At 42.0% G+C, this 23,872-nt stretch overlaps 1 protein-coding gene across 2 annotated transcripts in view; it reads left to right on the top strand.

The window, feature by feature from the left end:
- The first annotated feature begins 3,493 nt into the window (after positions 1-3,493).
- Positions 3,494-23,872, top strand: part of XPO4 (exportin 4) — a 107,575-nt gene continuing 87,196 nt past the window's right edge. Inside the window, exons 1-2 of one of the 2 annotated variants that reach the window (XM_060079910.1) lie at positions 3,494-3,587; positions 19,052-19,157. In XM_060079910.1, the coding sequence (XP_059935893.1) occupies positions 3,519-3,587; positions 19,052-19,157 (175 nt within the window). In that variant the 5' untranslated portion in view covers positions 3,494-3,518. Of the gene's footprint in view, positions 3,588-19,051; positions 19,158-23,872 lie in introns of those variants that run through there. The other variant, XM_060079911.1, reaches the window with a different exon arrangement.

The following is a 23,872-nucleotide window of genomic DNA, read 5'->3' as shown; positions in this document are numbered from 1 at the left end:
ATATGTGCAGAAATACACTTTCTGTACAAGAGAACTATTTTAAAGACATATTTCCCTTTTGGTCTCATGTTTCTGTTTCTGGGGAAATATATTAAGTTCCTATAAATTTGACACCATAATACTTTCGGTTCTATACTGCTACCTTGAAAGGTTTCAGAACTTTGGGTTATAAGATCCCTTAACACTTTCTAGATCAGGTGTCTTCTATATCAAAAGGAATTATTAAGTGTTCCCATCTAATTTGGGCTTTAGAGATGCCTTCTAAAAGAGAGATTTTGTTCTTCTATGGAGTCTCTCAAGTAAAATAGAATAATCTCTCACTCTGTTGCATAATTCATCTATATTCGTATAGGGGCCTCACTGTAGTTTTGATTTGCGTGAAATTATTTTCTTAATTTCCTTTTCTGATGGTTCGTTGTTGGTATATAAAAATGCAACTGATTTTTTAAAATTGATTTTGTATCAGGCAACTTTGCTGAATTCATTTATTAGTTCTAATGGATTTTTGTGGAATCTTTAGGATTTTCTATATATATGATCACATCATCTGTGCACAGAGATAATTTTACTTCTTCCTTTCCAATTTGGTTGCCTTTTATTTCTTTATCATGCCTAATTGCTCTGGCTAGCACATCCATTAGTATGTTGAATAGAAGTGGTAAGAGGGAGCATATAGTTCGATCCTGTTTTTTATCCATTTAGCCAATCTATGTCTATTTTTAAAATTTATTAAAAAAATAAATTTATTTTATCTCTTTATTTTTGGCTGCGTTGGGTCTTCATTGCTGCGCATGGGCTTTCTCTGGTTGCGGCGAGCAGGGGCTACTCCTCGTTGCGGTGCATGGGCTTCTCATTGCAGTGGCCTCTCCTGTTGTGGAGCATGGGCTCTAGCCGCACAGGCCTCAGCAGTGTGGCACGCGGGCTCAGTAGCTGTGGCTCGTGGGCTCTAGAGCGCAGGCTCAGTAGTTGTAGTGCATGGGCTTAGTTGCTCTGCGGCATGTGGGATCTTCCCGGACCAGGGCTTGAACCCATGTCGCCTGCACTGGCAGGCAGATTCTTAACCACTGTGCCACCAGGGAAGCCCCCAGTCTATGTCTTTTGATTGGAGAGTTTAATCAATTTAAAGTAATTACTGATAGGATGATAGCCATATGAAAATTCTTTTGACCCAAGACCCTCTGATAGGATCTTAGGGACCTACTAGGTATTCTGGGACTTAACAAGTGTCCCCAGGCCACACTTTGAGAACTGCTGCTCTAAGGTATTTCATCAGTATGTTTATGTTGACAAGATGTTTATGACTTGACAAAAACAAACAAACCCAAGCCAAGCCTATGTTTCCAAGGAAAAATATATAATATACTCAACTAATCACTTTTGGTTAAGAATAAGTAGGAATAATTTTGCACCCCATGACATCATAGGTGTTAAAGGCATACCCTAAAAGTACAGGGGATGTAATATTTGTGAAATGGTTTTGATTCCAGGAACATTTCGAGCAGATTCTTAGGCCATAAATATTTTTCTTTTGTGTCTAGTGAGAAATTATTGGAATTTGCACAACTTTCTTCCCTTCTACTTCAGGATATGAAGAGCCTGTGGCTAGGCTGGACTACTACTCCTTACCCCGTCCCACACCCCCAGGAGGGTGCTACTGTTGCATAGTAAACCAAGAAATAACAAGAGTCAGGCATTGGAGGGGAGGTTAAATTAGTGGGTAAATTCTAGAATCTTCCAACAGTGAAATTCTACAACCCTGCCCTAAAATTCATGGCTCCATTATGGGAGATGTAACTTCAAAATGCTAATTTGAAAGGAAGCATACTCATCCTCACATTTAATACTTTTCCTTCTTCCTCTTTCTTAAAGAGTGTCCCGATGGAAAGTTCTTATGTAATTGCACAAAACAAATGCTTTGGAACACAGGGCCCAATCTGAAGCGTTGTAAGCCTCAAACATTTAATGTCACAAAATATTCATTTGTCTACACTTTTGCAGATATATCATGGAACTGCCGTAATTACTATTTGTAGTGGGTAGAGACATTTTGTAATCTTGTAGGTCGCTTTATATAAAGATCTTCCTTGACTTAGGATGGGATTATGTCCCAATAAACCCATCGTTAAGTTGAAAACATCCTAAGGTGAAAATGCTTTTAATACATCGAAACTACGAAACATCACAGCTTAGCCTCCCCTGCCTTAAACGTGGTTAGAACACTTAATATTAGCCTACAGTTGGGCAAAATCATCTAACACAGAGACTGTTTTAGAATAAAGTGTTGACTGTCTCATGTAGCTTGTTGAACACTGTACTGAAAGTAAAAACCAGAATGGTCGTAAGGGTACCAGTGGTTCACCCTCGTGATTGTGCGGCTGACTGGGCACTGTGCCCCACGAGGGTATATCGGACAGCGCATCGGGACCGTACATCGCAGCCCCGGAAGAGATCAAAAATCGAAGCACGGCTTCCAATGAATATGTAACGCTTTCACACCATCGAAATCGAAAAATCGTTAAGTCCAGACGTCTGTACTTAGTGAAGTATTTATTGAATGCCTACTACATGTTAACCACCTAGTTTCACACAATTCTTAAAGTAAAAAAGGCCATTCACTGCACTCTTTGCCCTTTTGTAACGAAATAAAAGGTACTTCGTTTCTCAAGCAATAAAAGCCTTGTTAATTCACTTCCTCAACTTCAAGTTGTAGAGATGCCCAATATAAGAAACCCGTTTTTCAATGGAGCTAATAATGCAATTCTGTTGCAGCAACATAAAAAAGGGAAAACCCCAAAGTATGGCTTATGTACCACTGGAAGAGATAAAGGAAGACGTCAACAGAGGAAACTTAACGAACACTTTAATGAACGTGACTTTCTGTGCAGCCCCAAGAAGCAGAACAGCACCAAGAACTAGAAACCTATGCGTAAGTAGGTGTCAGCTCAGAACAGAACAAGGTTTCCAGCAGTTGGAGCTGGTGTGAGCGCTGAAACAGTGAGGGGAGGAAGGGTGGGCTCCGAGGTCCCCTAACGGACCTTCCCTCCAGGCTCCACACCGAACATCGCTGCCGCGACGTCCCCACACGGCATAGCGGGGGCGGCGCGCTCCATCGACTCCGGCTGCCCGCCGAGGGGGCTCCGGCCTCGTCCCCGTCCGGTGCCCGCAGCTCGGGGCTGTGTGAGGGGAGGACGCGAGCGGGGAGGACGCGCGCTCCGCGGGGTCGCACACACTTCTAGTCCCGCAGGCCGCCCTACCCCAGAAGGAACGCGGCCGCAGAGGACACGTTCGGGCCGAAGGCGCCCCCGGGGCGGGAAGGCGAGCAAGCGGGCAGGCGGTGACCGGCCCAGGGCAGAGGAGCGCCCCGCCGCGTGCCCGCAGCCCTAACCCCGCGACCCCGCGTCGACGTCGGCGGCGGCGACGGCTCCGGCGGGAGCGCGCGAGCCCGAGGCGCCGCGCGATTGGCCGGCCGGGCGCCCGCTCCCAGAATGCAGCGCATGGCGCGTCATTGAAGAGAGACCATGATGGCGGCGGCGCTGGGGCCCCCAGAAGTGATCGCTCAGCTGGAGAACGCGGCCAAAGTTCTGATGGTGAGTGGCTGCGCCCCCGCGCCCAGCGTGCGCTGCCTCCGGCGGCCCTGCTGCGCTCGGCCTTGGCGCCCGCCGGGCTGGCGGCCGGCCGCGGCCTCCCGGGAGCCCGGGACTGGAGGGGGCGGCTGGCGTGGCGCAGGACTCTCCCTCCGGCTGTGCGCCTGCCTCCGTGCCCCTGGCCGGACTGTCCCTTCTCTGGGTGTCCGGCGCCCCCGCCGCGCCGTGGAGTGGGGAGCCGAAGGAAAGGGGCTTCTTGCGCCCCAGCTCTCCCGTGCGGGGTCGGGGGCTTGGGCGCGCCGCTGGGGAGTGAGTGCTGGCCTAGGGCTGGCCCGGCTCGGGTGCTGTTAGCAGCGCTCGTTCCCCTCGTGCCTTCGGGTCCTCGAGTGCTTTCTCCGGCCTGCAGCCACGGCTGGGCGACCTCAGTCGGCCGCACGTGGAAGGACCGGCGGGCGGGCGGGAGGGGAGTCTTAGAGACCAAGGTCATTGGGGGAAAACTTTGTCTAGTACTGAGCTCCGTGCGGGTCGCGCGTTGAGAAGAGTTGGGTCTTTGGCCCTCGTTGACTTCTTTCTTCCCCTTACAGTACAGTGAACAGAGCAATTTAGTGAGTAGGTTATTTACCGACTCAAGGAGGAGGTGAGGCCGAGTCAGAGGGTAAAGCCTTCCACGCAGGGAGTAGAAGTAAGGCTAAACCATATTTAATTACTCAGTAAACTGTATTTGCTGTCTCAGGTTTGTTTTTTGTAAATCATGACTTCCGTGCTTGTAGATCTCTTTGGAAGTTAGAGGCTTATTTGATTCCTTGAATTGACACAGTCTTTCTAAGAATTGAATGTAGCCAGCTTCGTTACCTTTTTGCACCTTTTTTCCCCTTTTGGTTCGGTGTTTGGGTTATGTTTTCAAGCATCACATTTTAAAATATTTGAACTAATTCTAGCATAGTTTGTAGTTCCTTTTCTCAAGTTTTGTTTTCACACACAACACCAGGTAGCTCATGAAATTTAGCTCATGAAACTGAGAAGCCTAATTAAAAGCAGGATTTACTTGCTGCATTATGAGCAAAGTTAGGTGAATCCTAAATCTTACTTGGCTAGTCAAATTCATAGAAACAGTGTAGGATGGTGGTTACCAAGGGCTGGAGGGAGGTGAAAAGGGGGAATTTTGTCACAAAAACTGACTTAGAGAACGTTTTCAGACTCTTGCAAGTTAAGTCCAGAAAAAAGTAGCTAGTATTCCCCCTTAATACAAAGTTCTTAAAATCTCTGACTTACAGCATTTCCTGAAATATCTGAAAAATGTCTAGGAGCTAGAGGCCCCATTTTCATTAGACTTTGGAAGGAGTATGTGACCCCCAAAACACTGCTTTAGTTCTTAGGTCGATAAGGTAAAAACGTGCCTTTCATCATTGGCCTGAGTATTAATTAGCATTTGTGCTTGCTAGGACCTTCTCTCTTCCCCGGCAAAGCTAGTTTTATCACTTATAAAGGAGTGGCTGAGAAGAATCGGAATACTGTTAATTGAGTGCACATTACCTGCCAGATGCTGTGCTTGATGCTTTACATACTTTGTTAATCCTTGCAGCCGCCTTACAAGGTTGAGAGAGAGCTTAAGGTGGCCCAGGTTATGTAATTACTAAGTGGCTGAATTAGGTCTAGAACTTGCATCTGTCTGGCTCTAATACTCGCTCTCTTTCTACTCTACCTTACCACCTCTCATATGTGTTGTATAGGTATCATTTACGTACTTTTAAACCTTTCCAGAAGAGAAGAGTATTGAAAAAAATGTTATTAAAAATAGGAAATTCCTGGGACTTTCCTGGCGGTCCAGTGGTTAGGACTCCATGCTTCCACTGCAGGGGGCCCGAGTTCCGTCCCTGGTCAGGGGAGTAGGACCCCACAAGCCTCGAAGCATGGCTGGAAAAAAAAAAAAAGGAAATTCCTTTTTGGAAGTGTCCACTTACTATTTAAAAATGTGGAAGAGTAGCACTTACTGCATGATTTCTCAGTATGAAAACTGCATTCCATTTTATTATAATTAATAATAATAGCTCACATTTTATTGGGTGCTTACCGTGTGTGAGGCACTGTGCAGGCACTTTGCATATATTACCGTATTTAATCATCAGTAACTATGGTAGTTATTACTTTCATTTCCATTTTATGGACTAAGGGACTGAAACATGTAGATGCTAAGTAATTTACCCAGGTTTTCAAGGCATTTAGTAGAGTGGGGACTCCAGCTCAGGTTTGTCTGTTATCAGCCTGTGGTTCTTGGCCTATGCGGTAGTGGGATTAGAAAGCAGGTAGATTAATTAATTTGGGGATAGTTAAGATTGTCAAATCTCCTTCAGTTACTTAGCATTAGAAGATTAAAAAAAAAAAAGAATGGGTGATTGTAGCATTTATCGGTCTGTGGGTCGGATGGATATCCATCTGAAGAAATTTTTTTTTTTTTTTTTTTTTTTTTTTTTTTGGCCGCGCCACGCGGCTTGTGAGATCCTAGTTCCCCGGCCAGGGATCAAACCTGTGCCCCCTGCAGTGGAAGCTTGGAATCCTAACCACTGGACCGCCAGGGAAGTCCTTGAAGAAATCTTGTTTGTAGAAAACTGCTGTGTATTTTAGCTGTTAATATGTTTTGGAATTCAAAGTAATTAGTGATGTCTTTCACAATTATTTTTGCTTAATTTTTCCATTTGGTAGTCTGTATATTTCTTTCATGAAAATCAGCTTGGAGTTTTAGTGTGTAAAACAATCTCAGGAGATCTTTTCGTGCAGAGGTCTTAGGGAGTTCACGATGGGTATTAGAAGGAAATTGTAAGTAAATTTTTGGATGCAGAGATACATTTTTGGTAATAGGGTTATTTTTGGTAATAGGGTTTATAGCTTTTATCAGCCTCTCTCAGGAAATAGAGACCCTGAAAAAAAATCTAGTTTAAGTGTTTTGCCTTCCATTCTACGGATGGGGAAACTGAGGTTCAAAGAGAGAAGTGACTTGCCAAAGGTAGGTCACAGAACAAATTTGTGATAAGAGTGATCCAGAACCTAGATCACCAGACTCCCATTTTAGAACTCTTTTAAAGTTTACTTACCCAACCATGTTACTTCTCAAAGTCAACATATTATAATACTATAAATGTTAAATTTTATTGCTTGATGGGAAATTTCAAAATGTGTTTTTGGTTATTGCAGTTGCTTCACTGTGAACACCTATATTCTTTCCTCTTTAGGTTATTGGATAAGCTGCCAATAAAGTAGTATATTAGACCTTTAGAGTAAAAAAGATATTTATGGGATTTATAGATGTAGGTCTCAACATAAAGCCTGATCCCCCCCCCAAAAGTAGTAATAGGGAGTATTTTCTGTACATGTTTGTGAATACTGCTTAGTCTTCTGATTCAAGACAGTGAGGTTACTTGCTGGAAAATAAATTTGAAGGTGAACAGACTAGAATGAGGAAGGGCTTTTGTAAATTAGTAACAGTATGCACGTGACACCATCTATTCTGAAAACAGTGTGCAAATGGAGCGTTGTTTAAAGAGGTCTTGAAATTTTCTTTTCCAAAAAGATTCCAGTTGTGGGCTTCTGCTTAAGATACCTAACCATGCATCTTTTGAGAGGATATTAAATACATACAGAGTAAGTAAAGTGGACCACACTTCTGTGCTGACATTCTCAGCAGTGAGAGAGTGTCTCTGACTGTAAGAACTTATAGCAGGTTACAGTTCCAGAGCTGAGAATTTGGTGTTGCTGATACATTTTATGTCATTTACAAATTAGGACAGTAATACTGGAACGTGTTATTTTAAAGTACATCAACAGCACACAGTGTACAGAATAAAAAGTGTTCCCTCCTTTCCCCACTCTCCGTCCCCCTTCCTAAGCAATCTGTATTAAGTTTGAATGTACTGTGACCTTATTTCCTATGCTTTTACAATATACATTATGTAGTGCTTTTTGTATAAATGATACACTGTAAATATTATCCTTGATTTAAAAAAATCTTATCAATGCCTTTCTGAATAGTAAGAAATTCAAGCTGTGCAGAAAGGTATATGGGGAAAGTAAAGGCTCCCTAAGCTCCCATCTCCTCTCTTCAGAGGTCACTGTTCCTTGGGTATCCATCTTGAAGATCTCTGAGCATATAAAAGCACACATATGTCCTTTTTTAAAATAATCAATCTATTTATTTATTTATTTATTTATGGCTGCATTGGGTCCTCATTGCTGTGCGCGGGCTTTTCTCTAGTTGCGGTGAGCGGGGGCTACTCTTCCTTGCGGTGTGCGAGCTTCTCATTGCGGCAGCTTCTCTTGTTGTGGAGCACAGGCTCTAGGCGTGCGGGCTTCAGTAATTGTGGCACAGGGCTCAGTAGTTGTGGCTCGCGGGCTCTAGAGCGCAGGCTCAGTAGTTGTGGCGCACGGGCTTAGTTGCTTTGTGGCATGTGGGATCTTCCCGGACCAGGGCTCGAACCCGTGTCCCCTGCAGTGGCAGGCGGATTCTTAACCACTGCGTCACCAGGGAAGTCCCTAATGTATTTTTTTACATAAATGAGATGGTGTGATCCATATCCTCCTGCACTTTTCTTTGTTGATTTCATCGTGGATGAATTTTAAAGAAGTTTATTTCCATTTTCTCCTTTATGTGAATAGATATAAAATAAAGGATGTGTTAGGATTTTACAGACACCATAATGGAGAAACCTAGTATTCTTTTGTTATTAATATTGCATTTGTTTGAACCATAAATCCAAAGAGTGATTTATTTATTGTCTTAAATTTCCTTGGTTTTGCTCCCCTGTCTCCCTTGGATAAAGGGTTGTCCATAACGAGTGTGTGCAGTGATAATATAAAATAATGCAGAGCAGGGGCCTCCCTGGTGGCGCAGTGGTTGAGAGTCCGCCTGCTGATGCAGGGGACACGGGTTCGTGCCCCGATCCCGGAGGATCCCACATGCTGCGGAGCGGCTGGGCCCGCGAGCCATGGCCGCGGGGCCTGTGTGTCCGGAGCCTGTGCTCCGCAACGGGAGAGGCCACAGCAGTGAGAGGCCAGCGTACAGCAAAAAAAAAAAAAAAAAAAAAAAAAAAAATGCAGAGCACATATGTTAACTGATACTTTATAGGAAAGTAATTTCATATGTATGTTAATTGATACTTTATAGGAAAGTAATTTCATATATTTGTTTTAAAGCTGGAATGGATTTTAAAATTTTTTTTTAATTTTTTTATTTTTTTGCGGTATGCGGGCCTCTCACTGCCGCGGCCTCTCCGGTTGCGGAGCACAGGCTCTGGACGCGCAGGCTCAGCGGCCATGGCTCACGGGCCCAGCTGCTCCGCAGCATGTGGGATCCTCCCGGACTGGGGCACGAACCCGTGTCCCCTGCATCGGCAGGCGGACTCTCAACCACTGCGCCACCAGGGAAGCCCTGGAATGGATTTTAATAAATCTAAATGCAACTTTAATGAGAGGGATTCATGATTGGTTTTCATGGCTTTTATTTTGGAATTTGGTTAACATTTTAAAAGCATCTGCAAAAATGTAGTGCTGTAGAAAAATTCTTACCATCTTGTTTGATTCACTTATTCTGCAGCATTTCTTCAGTACATGTGTGCTGGGCACGATGCTATGTATGCTGAGGAGACAGGAGAAACAGGCCTTGTTTTCAAGGAGAACAAAAGTCTAACGGGGAAGAAAGGCAAAACTATTAGCAAGTATTAGGTGATGTTATAATAGGAGCGTATGCTGCTGCTCTGTGAGAGTACAGAGGAGGGACGTCTATCTGAGGCTGAGATGGGACCTAGAGAGGGCTTCTCAAAACCTAGGTGATCCTTAAGCTGAGACGTGAAGGACAAATTGGAGTTCTCCAGTTGCATAGGGGTGCTCCAGGTAGAGGGGTGTATTTGTGTGAAGGCCTGAGAGAACCAAGTGCAGTGTGTTTGGGGAATAGTTGAGCATTTATTTAGTGTTTCCTGAGCCCCTTCTATGTATAAGGTATAATGCTTTGTGTGTGTGTGTGTGTGCGTGCGATCAATAGTGCACGTCAGGGCTTCCCTGGTGGCGCAGTGGTTGAGAGTCCGCCTGCCGATGCAGGGGACACGGGTTCGTGCCCCGGTCTGGGAAGATCCCACATGCCGCGGAGCGGCTGGGCCCGTGAGCCATGGCCGTTGAGCCTGCGCGTCCGGAGCCTGTGCTCCACAACGGGAGAGGCCACAACAGTGAGAGGCCCACATACCGCAAAAAAAAAAAAAAAAAATAGTGCACGTCATAAAATTAATAATTTTGCTTATAGCATATACTTTTCGTATTGAAAAGATTCATTGTATCGTGTAAGCATTTTTATTTATTTCAACCTTGTCTTTTCATCTCTGCTGTGGTGCTAGATATTAGACTGGCACTAACAGTTCTTATTCTCAAAAAACTAGATAATGGGAAATTTTTATTTAAAATTCAGTTTAATTAAATTTCTATTTTTCAGTTGGATTTGTGTCAAACTCAGCTAACTGGAACATAGCCAGTGATCCAAAGAAATGTGAAAGACGTTTGAAATCATCCATAGACACCTAAAAGGCAGTTGATAAAATTTAACAGCATTTTATGATTAAAAATTCAATAAACTAGGAAATGATAAATATATGATAAAAAATAATTATTTGAAACCACCAGTAAATGGAGATAGTCTTAAGAGTAAAATAGGGAGTTCTAATAAAACTATTTATTATTCAACACTTTCTGAAGGGGAGGGCCTAGCTGATACAGTAAGATAAGAGAAAGGAATAAGGGACTAACCTGGTGGTCCAGTGGCTAAGGCTCCGTGCTCCCAGTGCAGGGGCCCGGGGTTCGATCCCTCGTCAGGGAACTAGATCCCACACGCTCCAACTAAGAGTTCACATGCCGTAACTAAAGATCCTACATGCTGCACCTACAAAAAAGAAAAAAAAAAAAGATTCCGCATACCTCAACTAAAGATCTGCATGCTGCAACGAAGACCCAGTGCAGCTAAATAAGTAAATATTGCAAAGAAAAGTAAAAAGATCATAATTTGCAGGTGATATTCAGAAAGAAGAAATCCAAGGAAATTAACTAAACTATTACTAGAACCAATAATTGTTTGGTAAGGTGGCCAGATATAAGGCAAATCAACCAGTTGTAAGATTTCCTTTATACCAACAATGGTCAGCCTAAAAATGGAAAAAAAATCTCATTCTGTTAAGAATAAAAACTGGAGGAATAAACTATAGGGCACTATTTAATAAGAAATATACAACATTTTTGTGACAAAAACTAGACAGCTTATTTGAAGAATGTAAAAGAAGATCTGAATTAAATGAAGGTTATGTTCTTCAATCCAAAGAGTTAATCTGGTTAAGGTGGCAGTTCCTTCCTCATTAGTCTATCTACTGAATGTAATAGCAGTAAAAATCCCTCATCTCTCCTCACCCTTTTTTGAGGTGGGAGAAAAGCTTGACTGATTAATTAGAAAATATATGTTATCTGGAAGAGTATTGCATGACAGTAACAAAAAATGTTAAGAAAAAGAAGAAAGGAGGGTTTGGGGGAGTTTGTACCAGTTATTGAAATGTATTCAGAAGCTACAGTAATTGCAGGGTTGTGGTGCTGGCGTGGAAAAAGAATGGGAAGTTGGAATAGAATAGTGCAGAAACAGACCTGTGATTGAGATGATATTTCAGGCTGTGACTGTATGGAGATGGACAGCGTTCGTGGACGCGTAGCAGGCTGCAAGTTTGGAGATGGTCTGGAGCTGTGTTACAGGAGCCTTGAAAGTCTGCATGCCCTTTGACCCAGCTGTTCCACTTCTGCCCATTCATTCAGCCTTCCGAAATACTCGCACATATGGGAAAAGCACTTACTGTAGTGTCTATATACCTTGCTCTAGCAAAGAACTGAAACAGTGTGAATGTCTAGTTGGAAGAAATTTTGGTAAATAAACTGTGGTATTCTGTATAGTGGAATATTATGGAACTTTCAAGAAATGTGGGTCTAATATGTGATCGTTTTTTTGTTTGTTTTTTAATTTTTTGGCTGTGCCGCATGGCATGCAGGCTCTTAGTTCCCTGACCAGGGATCAGACCCGTGCCCCCTGCAGTGGAAGTGTGGAGTCTTAACCACTGGACCTCCAGAGAAGTCCCAAATTCAGGTTTTGCTTTTTGGAACTTTCTGGAATTTTTTCCCCAAATATTTACCCTCTGTAGTTGGTTGAATCCACAGATGTGGAACCTGAGGATTCAGAGGGAAGATGATAATTATTTACAAGTGTAAATTGTAGTACATTTACAGCTCATGATTCTTGCAGAACATTTTTTCTAAAAAGATTGAACTCTTCACATAAATCAGTTTCATGTGAGTTTGAATTTAATTTTAGGTGTAAATTTATGAATATTTTAATGTTCCTGTGACAGTTCTTGTTACTTGCAGAGGTTATACAAGAAACCACAAGTAGCTTAATGATTTGTATGTAATTAAAAACACTGATTTATGTATCCTGTGGTTGTGTCTTCAACTGTAGGAAAAAAGTAAAATTGTCTTCCTCATTAATAAATGGTTCATACAGAGCTTTATGTTAAAATAGCATTCTTCTCCATTGAATGTGGCAATCTCTAAATTTAATTTCTATTTCTAAACCTGTAGATGTTTGCTTTGCTGTAGCAGTTTGAAAATCAGAGATTCTTTTTTAAAAATATTTGTTTATTATTTGGTTGCACTGGGTCTTAGTTGCGGCAGGCGGGCTCCTTAGTTGCAGCTCGCCAACTCCTTAGTTGCAGCTTGCCAGCTCCTTAGTTGCGGCATGTGGGATCTAGTTCCCTGACTAGGGATTGAACCTGGGCCCTCTGCACTGGGAGCACAGAGTCTTAACCAGTGCGCCACCAGGGAAGTCTCCAGAGAGAAGAATCAAACTTTTTGAAAAATTCGAATAACTCCCTGAAATGCTTTATTGTGGTGTCCATTTTTGTTTTGTAGTTTACTGAGAAAGTTTACCGAGTTCCTGTCACAGTGCTCAGGCTGGAGAGTTAATGTTTGTGCAGGTGCCTCAGGGACATGGACAGGCAAGCTGGCCTCGCCATGGGTCCGGGTGCTGCTGCCTGTTTGGGCCCAGCTCCCACCCCAGCCACCTTGACCCGGTGCCCCAGGCTGCCTCGAGACACGTGCACGTGTGCCTGGCCACCAGCCTGTCCTCACTACTCCCATGCATGCTCCATTGTCCCACTGGCCTTCGCTTACAAAACACAGGTTCAGAGATAAAATGATTCAGAATTTCAGGATGGTGAGCGCGGAGTACCGCGTTAAGCATGGGGCCCTGTGGAGAGTTGGGCCCCATGCTGCTGCCCTGGTCACACATTGAGGAAGCTGCCCTTGGGCTGCGCAGACTGGGCATCAGTCCCCACACTGGATCTGCTCCCTCCTGCCTGAACCTTTCCCGCATGGACTCCCTCGGCTTGGAACACCCTTCTCCCTCTTTTGCCTAGTTGACATTTAATTTTTCAGATCTCAGTGTAGGTGTTTACTTTGACAGAAAAGTCTGACCACTCCGAACTAGATTAAATTCTCTTCCCATGGCACCATTTGCTTTAGTAACATTGATGGCATCCACAGTTTTATGCTGCTTATTTGATTATATGATTGACTTCTCTGCTGGATTGTAAGCTCCTTGGGAACACGGATTCTGTTTGTTTTTGTTTATCAATGACTCACTGTTGTGTCTGAAGCATCTAGCACATTGCCTGGCACGTAGTGGACATTCGATCGTAATTTATGGATGGAAATATGCTGTAAGGGAAGGGTTCCAGAGACAGATTACCCAGGTTTGAACTGAAGTTTTATTAGTGCTTTCTCTTTGTGAGGCTTTGGATAAGTTTTTATCTTTTCAGCTTCTTCCTTTTTTTTTTAAAAATTTATTTTATGTATTTATTTTTGGCTGTGTTGGGTCTTTGCTACTGTGCGTGGGCTTTCTCTAGTTGCGGCGAGCGGGGGCTACTCTTCATTGCAGTGCGCGGGCTTCTCATTGCGGTGGCTTCTCTTGTTGCGGAGCATGGGCTCTAGGTGTGCGGGCTTCAGTAGTTGTGGCTCGCGGGCTCAGTAGTTGTGGCGCACGGGCTTAGTTGCTCCGCGGCATGTGGGATCTTCCCGAAGCAGGGATGGAACCTGTGACCCCTGCACTGGCAGGCAGATTCTCAACCACTGCGCCACCAGGGAAGCCCATATTTCCAGCTTCTGAGGACCCTTCTCCCATCTCTTTTTTTCTGCATCAGCCACACCAGTTCTTTCTCCATCCTTCCCTCTCCTGTCCTTGGTCTTGTCACAGAACCTTTCATACACTGTTCCCTCTGCCTAAAGCGCTCTTCCTCTCTCTCACCTGATCCTTCAGGTCTCCCCATAGTCGCTTTCTCAGGAAAGCCTGCCTTAGCTTCTCAGAAAGGTGAGACTCACCTGTCCTATACTCAGATAACACCTGCCCCATCTGGAATTTTACATTTATTTGTGTGGTTAATGAATGTTGGTCTCCCTAGCTAGATGCTAATATGTGTTAGTTTAGGGACCTTGTTTGCACGTAATAGTTGCTTGGTAATATTTGTTGAATGAAAGAAATAAATGAAGGGGGAAGGGAGATGAGCCTAGGGAAATGGGCAGGGGCTGGGCTATCTAAGGTCTTATTTGCACAATAATTAGCTTGGACTCACCCTGTAGTGTGACATGTCAGTTCTGTGGTTTCACTCTGACAGCAGTGTGAAAATCTGATCTGAGGGAAGCAAGATGTGAGGTGGAAGACCAGTTAGGAGGCTGTTAAGTTCTGCAAAGAGATGATGAGACTCTGAACAAAGCCAGGGTGGAAGGGAATATATTAATATTCTTAAAAATTTTTTACTGCTAAGGTGACTCTTATGGTAAAAGAGAGTGAATATATATTTGGGGGGAGCTAGGGAGTACCCCAAAACAGCTTGTATAAGCTAAAATTTCTCAATTTTTATCTCAAAAAGTTAATAGAGGAACTTCCCTGGTGGTCCAGCAGTTAAGACAGCACGCTCCCAATGCAGGGGGCCCGGGTTTGATCCATAGTCAGGGAACTAGATCCCACGTGCTGCAACTAAAGATCCCGCATGCTGCAACTAAGACGGCACAGCCAAATAAATAAAATAAATATTTAAGAAAAGGTTAATAGAAGTTTTATTCTAGTCCATAATATATCCATGTTTTAATATAAAATTATTTGACCCCAGTCTTGCTGGTCTATCTATATTTTGTGGATTTGTGGCAGGGATTAGAGAACTAATTAGAAAACAACAGTAGTAAGATAGTGACCTAATCAGATAAGATGTTAGAAAAATCACCCTATTGCTAGACTAGGCAGCACACACGGAGCAGTGTTGACATTTAGGAATTGAGCAGCAGTAGAACATACAGGGTCTGGAGCCAGACTGTTTGCATTGCTCTTGACTCCACCCTGTGACTAGCTGTGTGACATTTGGCAAGTCACTTAACCTCTATGCGTCTGTTTCTTCATCTCTAAACTAGGAAAATAATTATTTCCAGGGAGTTAACGTGTAGATTAAATGATTTCGTTTACATTAAAAGGAAAGTGTTTAGAATAGTGCCTCATACATAATAAGTGCTGTATAAGTGATAGCAGTTATTTTATTTATTTATTTATTTATTTATTTTTGATAGCAGTTATTTTGCACATTAATCTATCACATAACATCGCATCAAATCATATGAATCTAGGTAACCTTATAGTAAGCACTCTGTAAATATTTGTTGAATTAATTAAATTTCTTCAAGAGTAGTGTCTTCTGTATCTGCACTCTCCAGTGTGGTGGCCAGTAGCCACATGTGGATGTTGAGCTCTTGAAACGTGCCTTGTGCAGAGGAGGAGCTGAATTTTTTACTTTAATTAATTTACATAGTCAGTGGGGGTAGGAGTTCCATATTGGGCGGCGCGAGTCTGGAGTGTGACTGTATCTCTTTGCGTTCATCTTCTGCTCTGTGAATACTGAGTCCAGGTTTCAAATACTCCTCATGGGTCCTGTCTCTACTCCTGGTTGTTACAAGCTCACCCTCAAAATGTCGTACTGATTCTAGACATCAGATGAATCTTTAATACATTTTCGCTTATTATTCTGATTCTTCTTCCTGCTTTAGAATCATCAAGACAATACTTTTGAAAACATTGATGGCATTTAATATTTTATGTATGTATGTATGTATGTATGTATGTATGTATGTCTGTGTTGGGTTTGTTGCTGCACATGGGCTTTCTTTAGTTGCAGCGAGCGGGGGCTACTCTTTGTTGCGGTGCGTGGGCTTCTCATTGCAGTGCCTTCTCCTGTTGGGGAGCACGGGCTCTAGGCGCGCGGGCTCAGTAGTTGTGGCACGTGGGCTCAGTAGTTGTGGCTCGCGGGCTCTAGAGCGCAGGCAGAGTAGTTGTGGTGCACGGGCTCAGTTGCTCCGCGGCATGTGGGATCTTCCCAGACGAGGGCTCGAACCCGTGTCCCCTGCATTGGCAGACGGATTATTAACCACTGCGCCACCAGGGAAGTCCCAATGGCATATAATATTGATGAACAGAAGATGACCATACTTTTTGCTTCCTAACTGTGAGTCATTTTTATTTTTAGATTTATAGACACCAGTTAGAATGAGCAAGACAATTTTTAAATTATCTTTGTATACACACCTGCCTTTAGCATTTATCCTTTTTTTTTTTTTTTTTTTTTTGCGGTACGCAGGCCTCTCACTGTTGTGGCCTCTCCCGTTGTGGAGCACAGGCTCAGCGGCCATGGCTCACGGGCCCAGCTGCTCCGTGGCATGTGGGATCTTCCCGGACCGGGGCACGAACCCGTGTCCCCTGCAGCGGCAGGCGGACTCTCAACCACTGCGCCACCAGGGAAGCCCTAGCATTTATCCTTTAATGAACTGTATCAAGCAAACTTTTTACACAGATATCGTAAGAGAGTAAAAAATATTGTCATATCCTTTTAGCAAAACAAGTTGGTTCCAGTTCTTGTCACAGAATATTGGGTAATAAAGTAATTCTAGCGTAATGACTGACTGGATGAGAATACCATGTTTCCTTTTTGTCCTTGGAAGTATATTGTTCATTCACTGATTCTTGAGTTTGAGAAAATTCACCTAGGGCAGGGTTTCTCAACTTTGTCACTGTTGGTGTTTTGGGCTGGGTTGTGCATTGTAGGATGTTTAGCAGCATCCCTGCCCTTTATACACTAGTTGCCAATAGCACTCCCCAGTGTGGCAACCAAAAATGTCTCCAGACACTGCTAGATGTCCCTTGTGGGACAAAGTTGCCTCAGTTGAGAACCACTGATCTAGAATATCATCATCTCAAGACTCAAGTTCTGAGGTTATACTTATATGATTAGTTTTATCATCATTAATGGAGTTTGTCCGTTAAAACTTTCTGCAGTGATAGGAGTGTTCTGAATCTGTGTTGCAGTGTGGTAGCCACCAGCCATGAGTGCTGTTAAGCACTTGAAATGTGGCTAGTGCAGCCAAGGAACTGAATTTTTTTTGTTTAATTTAATTTTAACAAATGAGGCTAGTGGCTGCTGTTTTGGACAGTGCAGGTTTAGTGTGCTGCTGTATGTCTTTTTGCATTCAGCTTCTTACTTATCTCTTAATTGTGAAGTGCCTTTCCTTATCAATTTTTTTCTCTTTGTCATTATGGGTAGAAAATTCTCAATTCTCAACACTCTTCAATGAAACCTTAAAAAAAAAAAAGACTACAAAGGTGGTGTTCCCAGATTTCATTTATACCTTGTTGAAAGATCATATTATACTCTGAGCAATGTAGTAAAAAAGTTGAAGATAATGTAATAGTGCTGATTTATTTTTATTTTGTTATTATATTACTTTTCTAGGTGATTGTATCATTTCTTATTTATCTTTTTAATAAATTTATTTTATTTATTTTTGGCTGTGTTGGGTCTTCATTGCTGCGCACGGGCTTCCTCTAGTTGCGGCGAGCAGGGGCTACTCTTTGTTGTAGTGCGTGGGCTTCTCATTGCGGTGGCTTCTCTTGTTGCAGAGCACGGGCTCTAGGCGCGCGGGCTTCAGTAGTTGTGACGCATGGGCTTAGTTGCTCCGCGGCATGTGGGATCTTTCCGGACCAGGGATCAAACCCGTGTCCCCTGCATTGGCAGGCGGACACAACCACTGCACCACCAGGGAAGCCCCCATACTCAGTATTTTTGTAGATTATATTCCATTATAGGTTATTACAAGATAATGGCCGTAATTCCCTGTGTATCCTTGTTATCTATTTAACGTAGTTCTTTAATGGAAATATTTTCATTTTTATCTAGAGAGCTGTAGAGGGTGCTATATCATTAGGAATAGTAGTCTGAACTGGCTTTAGCTAATTATAAGAATTCCTTTAGGCAAGAGATTCAAAGTTAATTTTTCTTGGATTTACTTCTTTTTTTTTCTTTTTTACTATTTTAACTGAAAGTAGAGTAACTAATGTTGCATAATTGATATAGTTTATAATGAATATTAATGTACCTGGTTATGTTTTTCATCTTCCAGAGTCTTTGAATACAGTTGAAATGATGGTTTCCCCACTTTATATTGGTTACAATAACAAAGGTTTATTTTCCTGCCACCTACCCTCCCCCTCCCCTCCCCTCCCGAATTGAGAAATCTGATATTTTGATCTGTATGCTGTATAAGCAATCTCTTCTCCTTCCTTCAGATGGGTCTCAGTGAGGTCAAAGATAACCTTTGAATGTATATTTTAGGAATGTATATTTTAGGTACAGCTGGTTCAGAAGAGTATTATTATCTTTGGAAGAAAGGCTATTAGAACAAAATGGAATTTAAAAACCTGAGCAGACTCTTAGAAGCTGTTTTTGTTGAGAGAGAAGTCTGGCTTTTCTGGCTGATTAATTTATTACTCAGAAAGGAGTTTTGTAAACTCCAAACTTTGCTGTTCCTAATTTTTCTGGTTTAATAGTGATTTTAGAAAACTTGAGGTAGAATTATCTGATAATATTTCTAAAAGGATTGTTTTTAGAAGTCAATTTTTAGTAAGTTTGGATTCGATTTCACCAGGGCTGAAGAATAGAAATTATTTGAACTTGGTCAATTTAGATGGAGTGGTATATTTCGGAATAAAAGGCAATGAGTAGGCTATGTTTTTTTTTAAAAAATTACAAAAAAATGTTAAATAAATAAATATATCTTTCTTAAATGTAGGCAACTTGAAAGGATTCTGATCCAAACCTTGCCAGGAATTTCTTTCTTTTCCCTGAAACTGTATTTTAAATATTTATCATGAAGTTTAATACTATAGTTACTTAAGAAAAATTAAGCAAGAATTTGTACTCCCGTAGTCCCCTGAAAGTGAAAATATTTCTCTTGTTGTGGGTAAAAGGATTGCTGTTGTTCAAGCTTCCTTATTAAACAAGTGTGCTCTGTGTTTGTGTTTGTTTTTAAATCTCAAGGCACCACCTTCCATGGTTAACACTGAGCAGCGCCAGCATGCTGAGCACATATTCTTATCGTTTAGGAAATCAAAATCACCATTTGCAGTTTGCAAGCATATTTTGGGTAAGTGTTTACTTTAAAAATACCTAGTTTTTCTATCTTGAACTTTAGATATTTTAAATTGCTTTAAAAATGAGCAGGTTTGTACAGTTATAATTTTCCATTAATAACCATTCCACTGAAGTGGCTTTAAAGATATTCCATAAAGCCAGAGAGAAGACTCTGATTTTGCTTTGGATTTCTCTTCCCTAAATAAAACATTCAATAAGTTGTTTTATTATTGACCATAATATCAAGGCTGTTAATGGTGGGAGGAAAATCTAATGTTTTTTCTGTCGTTTTCAAGTATGATATCACTTATAGGAAATGTACTATAATGTATCCCAGTGTTTTAAAATTAAGATTATTTTTTGGGTTTCTACAGTTTCTTTTAGTTGTTTTTTCATCGTTTTTTAAAAACCATATAGTTTGTACTCCGCTCGCTTAGCGAATATTGGTCAGTTCTATGTAGGATCTGCATTGTGTGTCCTAAAATGAAGCATTGATTTTTACTCTTGTAAAAAATGTTTTGTGAGTACCTTATATCTGACATACGTATGGAAGTGATCTCTTTCCTTTAAAAATTATCACAGAAGTCATAACTTATTCAGAGATGGCATTTTCTCTGCCTCTTAGGTATTTTTCAATAATAGTTAAGAGATTTCATTGGTTATTGTTATTTTATAGTCTGATAATTGTTGGCTGTTTTTCTTAATTAGAGCCACTTTTTTTGTAACCCATATTGAAGGCTCTGAAAGGAAGGCTATTTGAGTTGTCCATGACCACAGAATTGGTTAGTTCAGTTAGGAACTAAGCTATCTGACCTTTTATCCTTGTGCTTTTAGGAAGACTCATCTGTAGCCGCCAGCACTCTGGTTTCTGGATGGAAACAGCCTGCCATTCCAGCTCTGTGTGCGGCGTGCTCCCCAGCTCAGGGCTGGGGCGAGGACTGTGGGGCTCAGTGGGCAGGGCCAGGCACCAGGGTGCCTGCGGCCTGGAAGCAGCTTGAGGAAGTCACTTCACCTCTCAGGCCCTTTTTTCATCTGTGAAATGGGCATAATGATGTTGTTTGCCTGAAATTGGCTTGACTGTCTTAAGTCGTAGTGAGGTGCAGATGTAGTGACATATGAAAGCACTTTGTGAACAGTCATGTCAGTGTCACGGCCCCGTTCCTTCATTTCAGACGGCCTTTGAGAATCGCTCAGTCCCCTGCACGGAGGCGGCCTTGTCTCCTTCAGGAGTTCGATCTCACATTAGAGAAGCAGTTGAATCACCACCTTGAATTCTAAATGAGGCGGGGATTTCTGTTTTTTTGGGTTTTTTTGAGTAGTCTGTTTTTATACTTGGTTGAATTTGCTTCTGGCACTGAGAAAATTTGTTACCTTGTGGAGAACAACTCGGTGTTAAATTAAAAGAAGCAAAACGAACCATCGTTAAGGATTTAGGGGAGCCTGACTTCATCCTTACTGACTTGAAACTGTTCAGCATTAATAGACGTAGAAAACCTCAGATGATCTGAGTGTGGCTTTTGTGGCTGTGCCTGCACTGCATAAACAGGGTCCCAGCGGTGTTTCATCTGACTTCGACGGACTGTGACTCAGTTGTCCTTCTAGGCTAGCTGGAAATACCCAATCTAAGTGATAAGTATGTTATTAAGAGTGTATTTGCTTATACCGCTCTTTCCTTTTTAGAGTATGTATATTTTATGAAGGACTATTGCTTTGTTATGATGTGAGCTTGTTTTAGAATACTTTTGTTTTCCTGATAAAAATTTCTAAAGAATAGTATTGCTAGTTCCAGCCACGCTATTGGAAGCAGTTTGGGTTTTGAGACATTAACTGTTTAAAAGGTTGGGTGCATGTGTTACAAGCATAATCATTAATGTACTGCAAAGCCTTGTGTTACATTAATGTTTACATCTAAACTTCACAGAAAATCTTAACTCCTTACTCAGTTGCCACCAGCCCAGAAAGGTTAATTCCTCTAAGAAGACTTCTCATGCACGTGGCAGTCGATCGCAATCCAGAATTTTCACATTCTTATTTCGGGATTATAAGCCATTTTTATAGAATGTCTGGGTGATAGATTCTAATGAAGGGGAGACTTTCTCTTGGATGCTTCCCTTTTCTGGCCTCTTAAAATTCTTCCTTCTCACTTCTAACTTAAGTTTTATTATGTTTCTCATTTTATCTCATTTCCTTCTCGTCATATTCTTTTGTTTTCACTGTAGTTTTAATTTCTTTGCTCTTTTCTGTGTGTTTGTGTGCGTGTGCATGTTGCATGCTTGTGCGTTTTGTTAGAAGAGCACTTTCAGACTTCTTGGCCTCAGAAGTCTTTGGCACTTAGGAATTTACTAGTTTTGTAGGGTCAGGTGTTCCTTCAGAAAAACCTGTGAGTTCTGCTCTTGTTAAAGAAATACCCCCAGACTTTGAGGGGTTGGTCCAGCACTTCTGGAGCTAACTTAGCAGCTTTCTTTTGCCCTTTTCTCAGGGAGAAACGGATTTCTTTCATTTCTTATCTCAGGTAGCCGAGACAAAACAGAACGAGCCTGAGACTTATTACATTACTGTTGGTGTGCGTGTGTGTCACTGTGCAGCTTACGTTGCCTCTGCTTTGGACAGGAACCCCAAGGCCAGAGAGGGGGGTGTAGTTGCTGGAAGCCAGAATGCAGTGCTTTTCCTCTCGGCCCTTAACTTCACTCTCGCTTTAGTCTTCCTGGCTCTAATTTCAGATGGCCGACAAGATACATGTGAATTTTATTTACGTAATTATTATTAAAGAGTTACTGTGGTAGGAAGTGAAAGCTTCCTGCTAAAGTGGCTTAAACTAATTTGTCATCTAAACAGTGTCCTAGTCAGTGGGAAATCATCCCTAAGAGTATTAGAAATTCTAGATGAACTGTGAGTTCTGCACAAGGACCTTGCAATTTTGAGCATCTTTCCAGCAGAGAGCAAGAATAAGGCTCCTGTATGTGTCAAGTCCTCATCTTCTGCTGGCAGGCTTCCAGAGTTCCGGCGAGCATCTTCTGCACATTTCTGTTATGTTTAAGTGCAGTTTATGAAGGCCAGTGGCAGTTTTTATGAGAAAGTATAATTTATTAGGTTAGGAAAACTTTTAAATTTGGAATCTGGCTTTCTTTTTTTCAGATTCCTCCATTCTTAGAGACAGTTTCTTATAGGAATAGTAATTTAGAGATCTTCATTTGATACCAAACAGAGAAATCTAAGGAAAAGAGTTATCTTGAAAACTTCTGAATGTGATTTACTTTCTGTAATTGTCCCCCTACTGACCCCTGCAAAAATGGGAAGGGGGCAGAAGAGAGCTAGGCTGTACGCACAAGGAGTCAGACGGGAGTGCGTTTCATGGCTCACAAGAAGCAGGAGGGTGTGCTGGGCCTGGGCTAGTTGGCGCCTGCATTTAGGGCAAGGCGCGTGTCACCAGAGGACATCAGCCAGCCACGTGGCCTGCAGCTTCCTCTCACAGTCTCTTGGTGCGTCAGTTTCTTCAACAGTCCAACGCAGGGATCGGATTAGATGATCTTCGGAGTTCTATTTCTAAAATTCTGTGAGTCCCTACAATTTTGCTTCCTTGTTAAAATCCATGGTTAAGAATTTCAGGTCCTTAAAATGTTTACTATTTCAGTATAAAGTGCAGATAGGCAAACAACCATCATTTTCTTTCAAGAGGAGGTTTATAATAAGAGATGATTTGAATTACCTTTATGAGGCGGTGCCATATTTCTCCTTAGTGAGCGAAATAGATAGAACTGGTTTCTGTTTCAAGTCCTCTTTGAATAAAACACTTTTTTTTTTCCTCCTGGAACTTTAAACACATTTTTTTTTTTTGCGGTACGCGGGCCTCTCACTGCTGTGGCCTCTCCCGTTGCGGAGCCCAGGCTCCGGACACACAGGCTCAGCAGCCATGGCTCACGGGCCCAGCCGCTCCGTGGCATGTGGGATCTTCCCGGACCGGGGCACGAACCCGTGTCCCCTGCATCAGCAGGCGGACTCTCAACCACTGCGCCACCAGGGGAGCCCCTAAACACGTCTTTTTATAACAGGTTTACATTTTTGGAAGCTGTTACTTTATTTATTCATTATATTTTAAGGTTTCTCAATTTTTGTGAGTTCTGATTACCATCTCAATTAGAATTCGTGTTAAGATGGCATGGACTAATCAAACTTAAAAAAAAATAAAGGTCCAGATTGGTTCCTCTTATTAGTTTTAATATGTTCAAAACTCCTGTGCTGTAGTCTAGTGTGATAGGAATTGATGTAGGCATACCTTTTCTCACACATTTTTATAGAAAATTGTGTCAAGATCACTTGTAATATTTTTAAATGATCTGTGCTTGAAATGGAGAGAAAATGATGTGCCTGCCTGTATCTTCATGCTCTTCTGAGAAGTTCTTGAAGGTGCTATTCTGTGCCTAGAGGTATTTCTCGGGCTTCCAGGCACTCCTGTCTAGTGATCTTGGCAGATACCCAGGAGTTGAATCAGACTCTGCATGGGTTTCGCATGATGGTTATTTTGTAGAGCTTCAAAAAATTTCTGCTTTTTCTTGACTTCATTTTGACTGTTTCTCCCTTTTGATAATGCTATTTGGAAACTGATTGTAGTGGTATTGCTGAATTAAAGAAAAAATAGAAAATTAATGTAAAATATTTCTTCAGTATGTTAATTTTCTATTTTTCCCCCTCCTGATTCAGTTCTTAGTTCAGATACTGTAACTTGCTAGT

This window comes from Mesoplodon densirostris, chromosome 17 (assembly GCF_025265405.1).
Source record: "Mesoplodon densirostris isolate mMesDen1 chromosome 17, mMesDen1 primary haplotype, whole genome shotgun sequence".
NCBI lineage: Eukaryota > Metazoa > Chordata > Mammalia > Artiodactyla > Ziphiidae > Mesoplodon > Mesoplodon densirostris.
The sequence above is the reverse complement of the archived record's forward strand: the minus strand, read 5'-3'. Positions and strand labels throughout refer to the sequence as shown.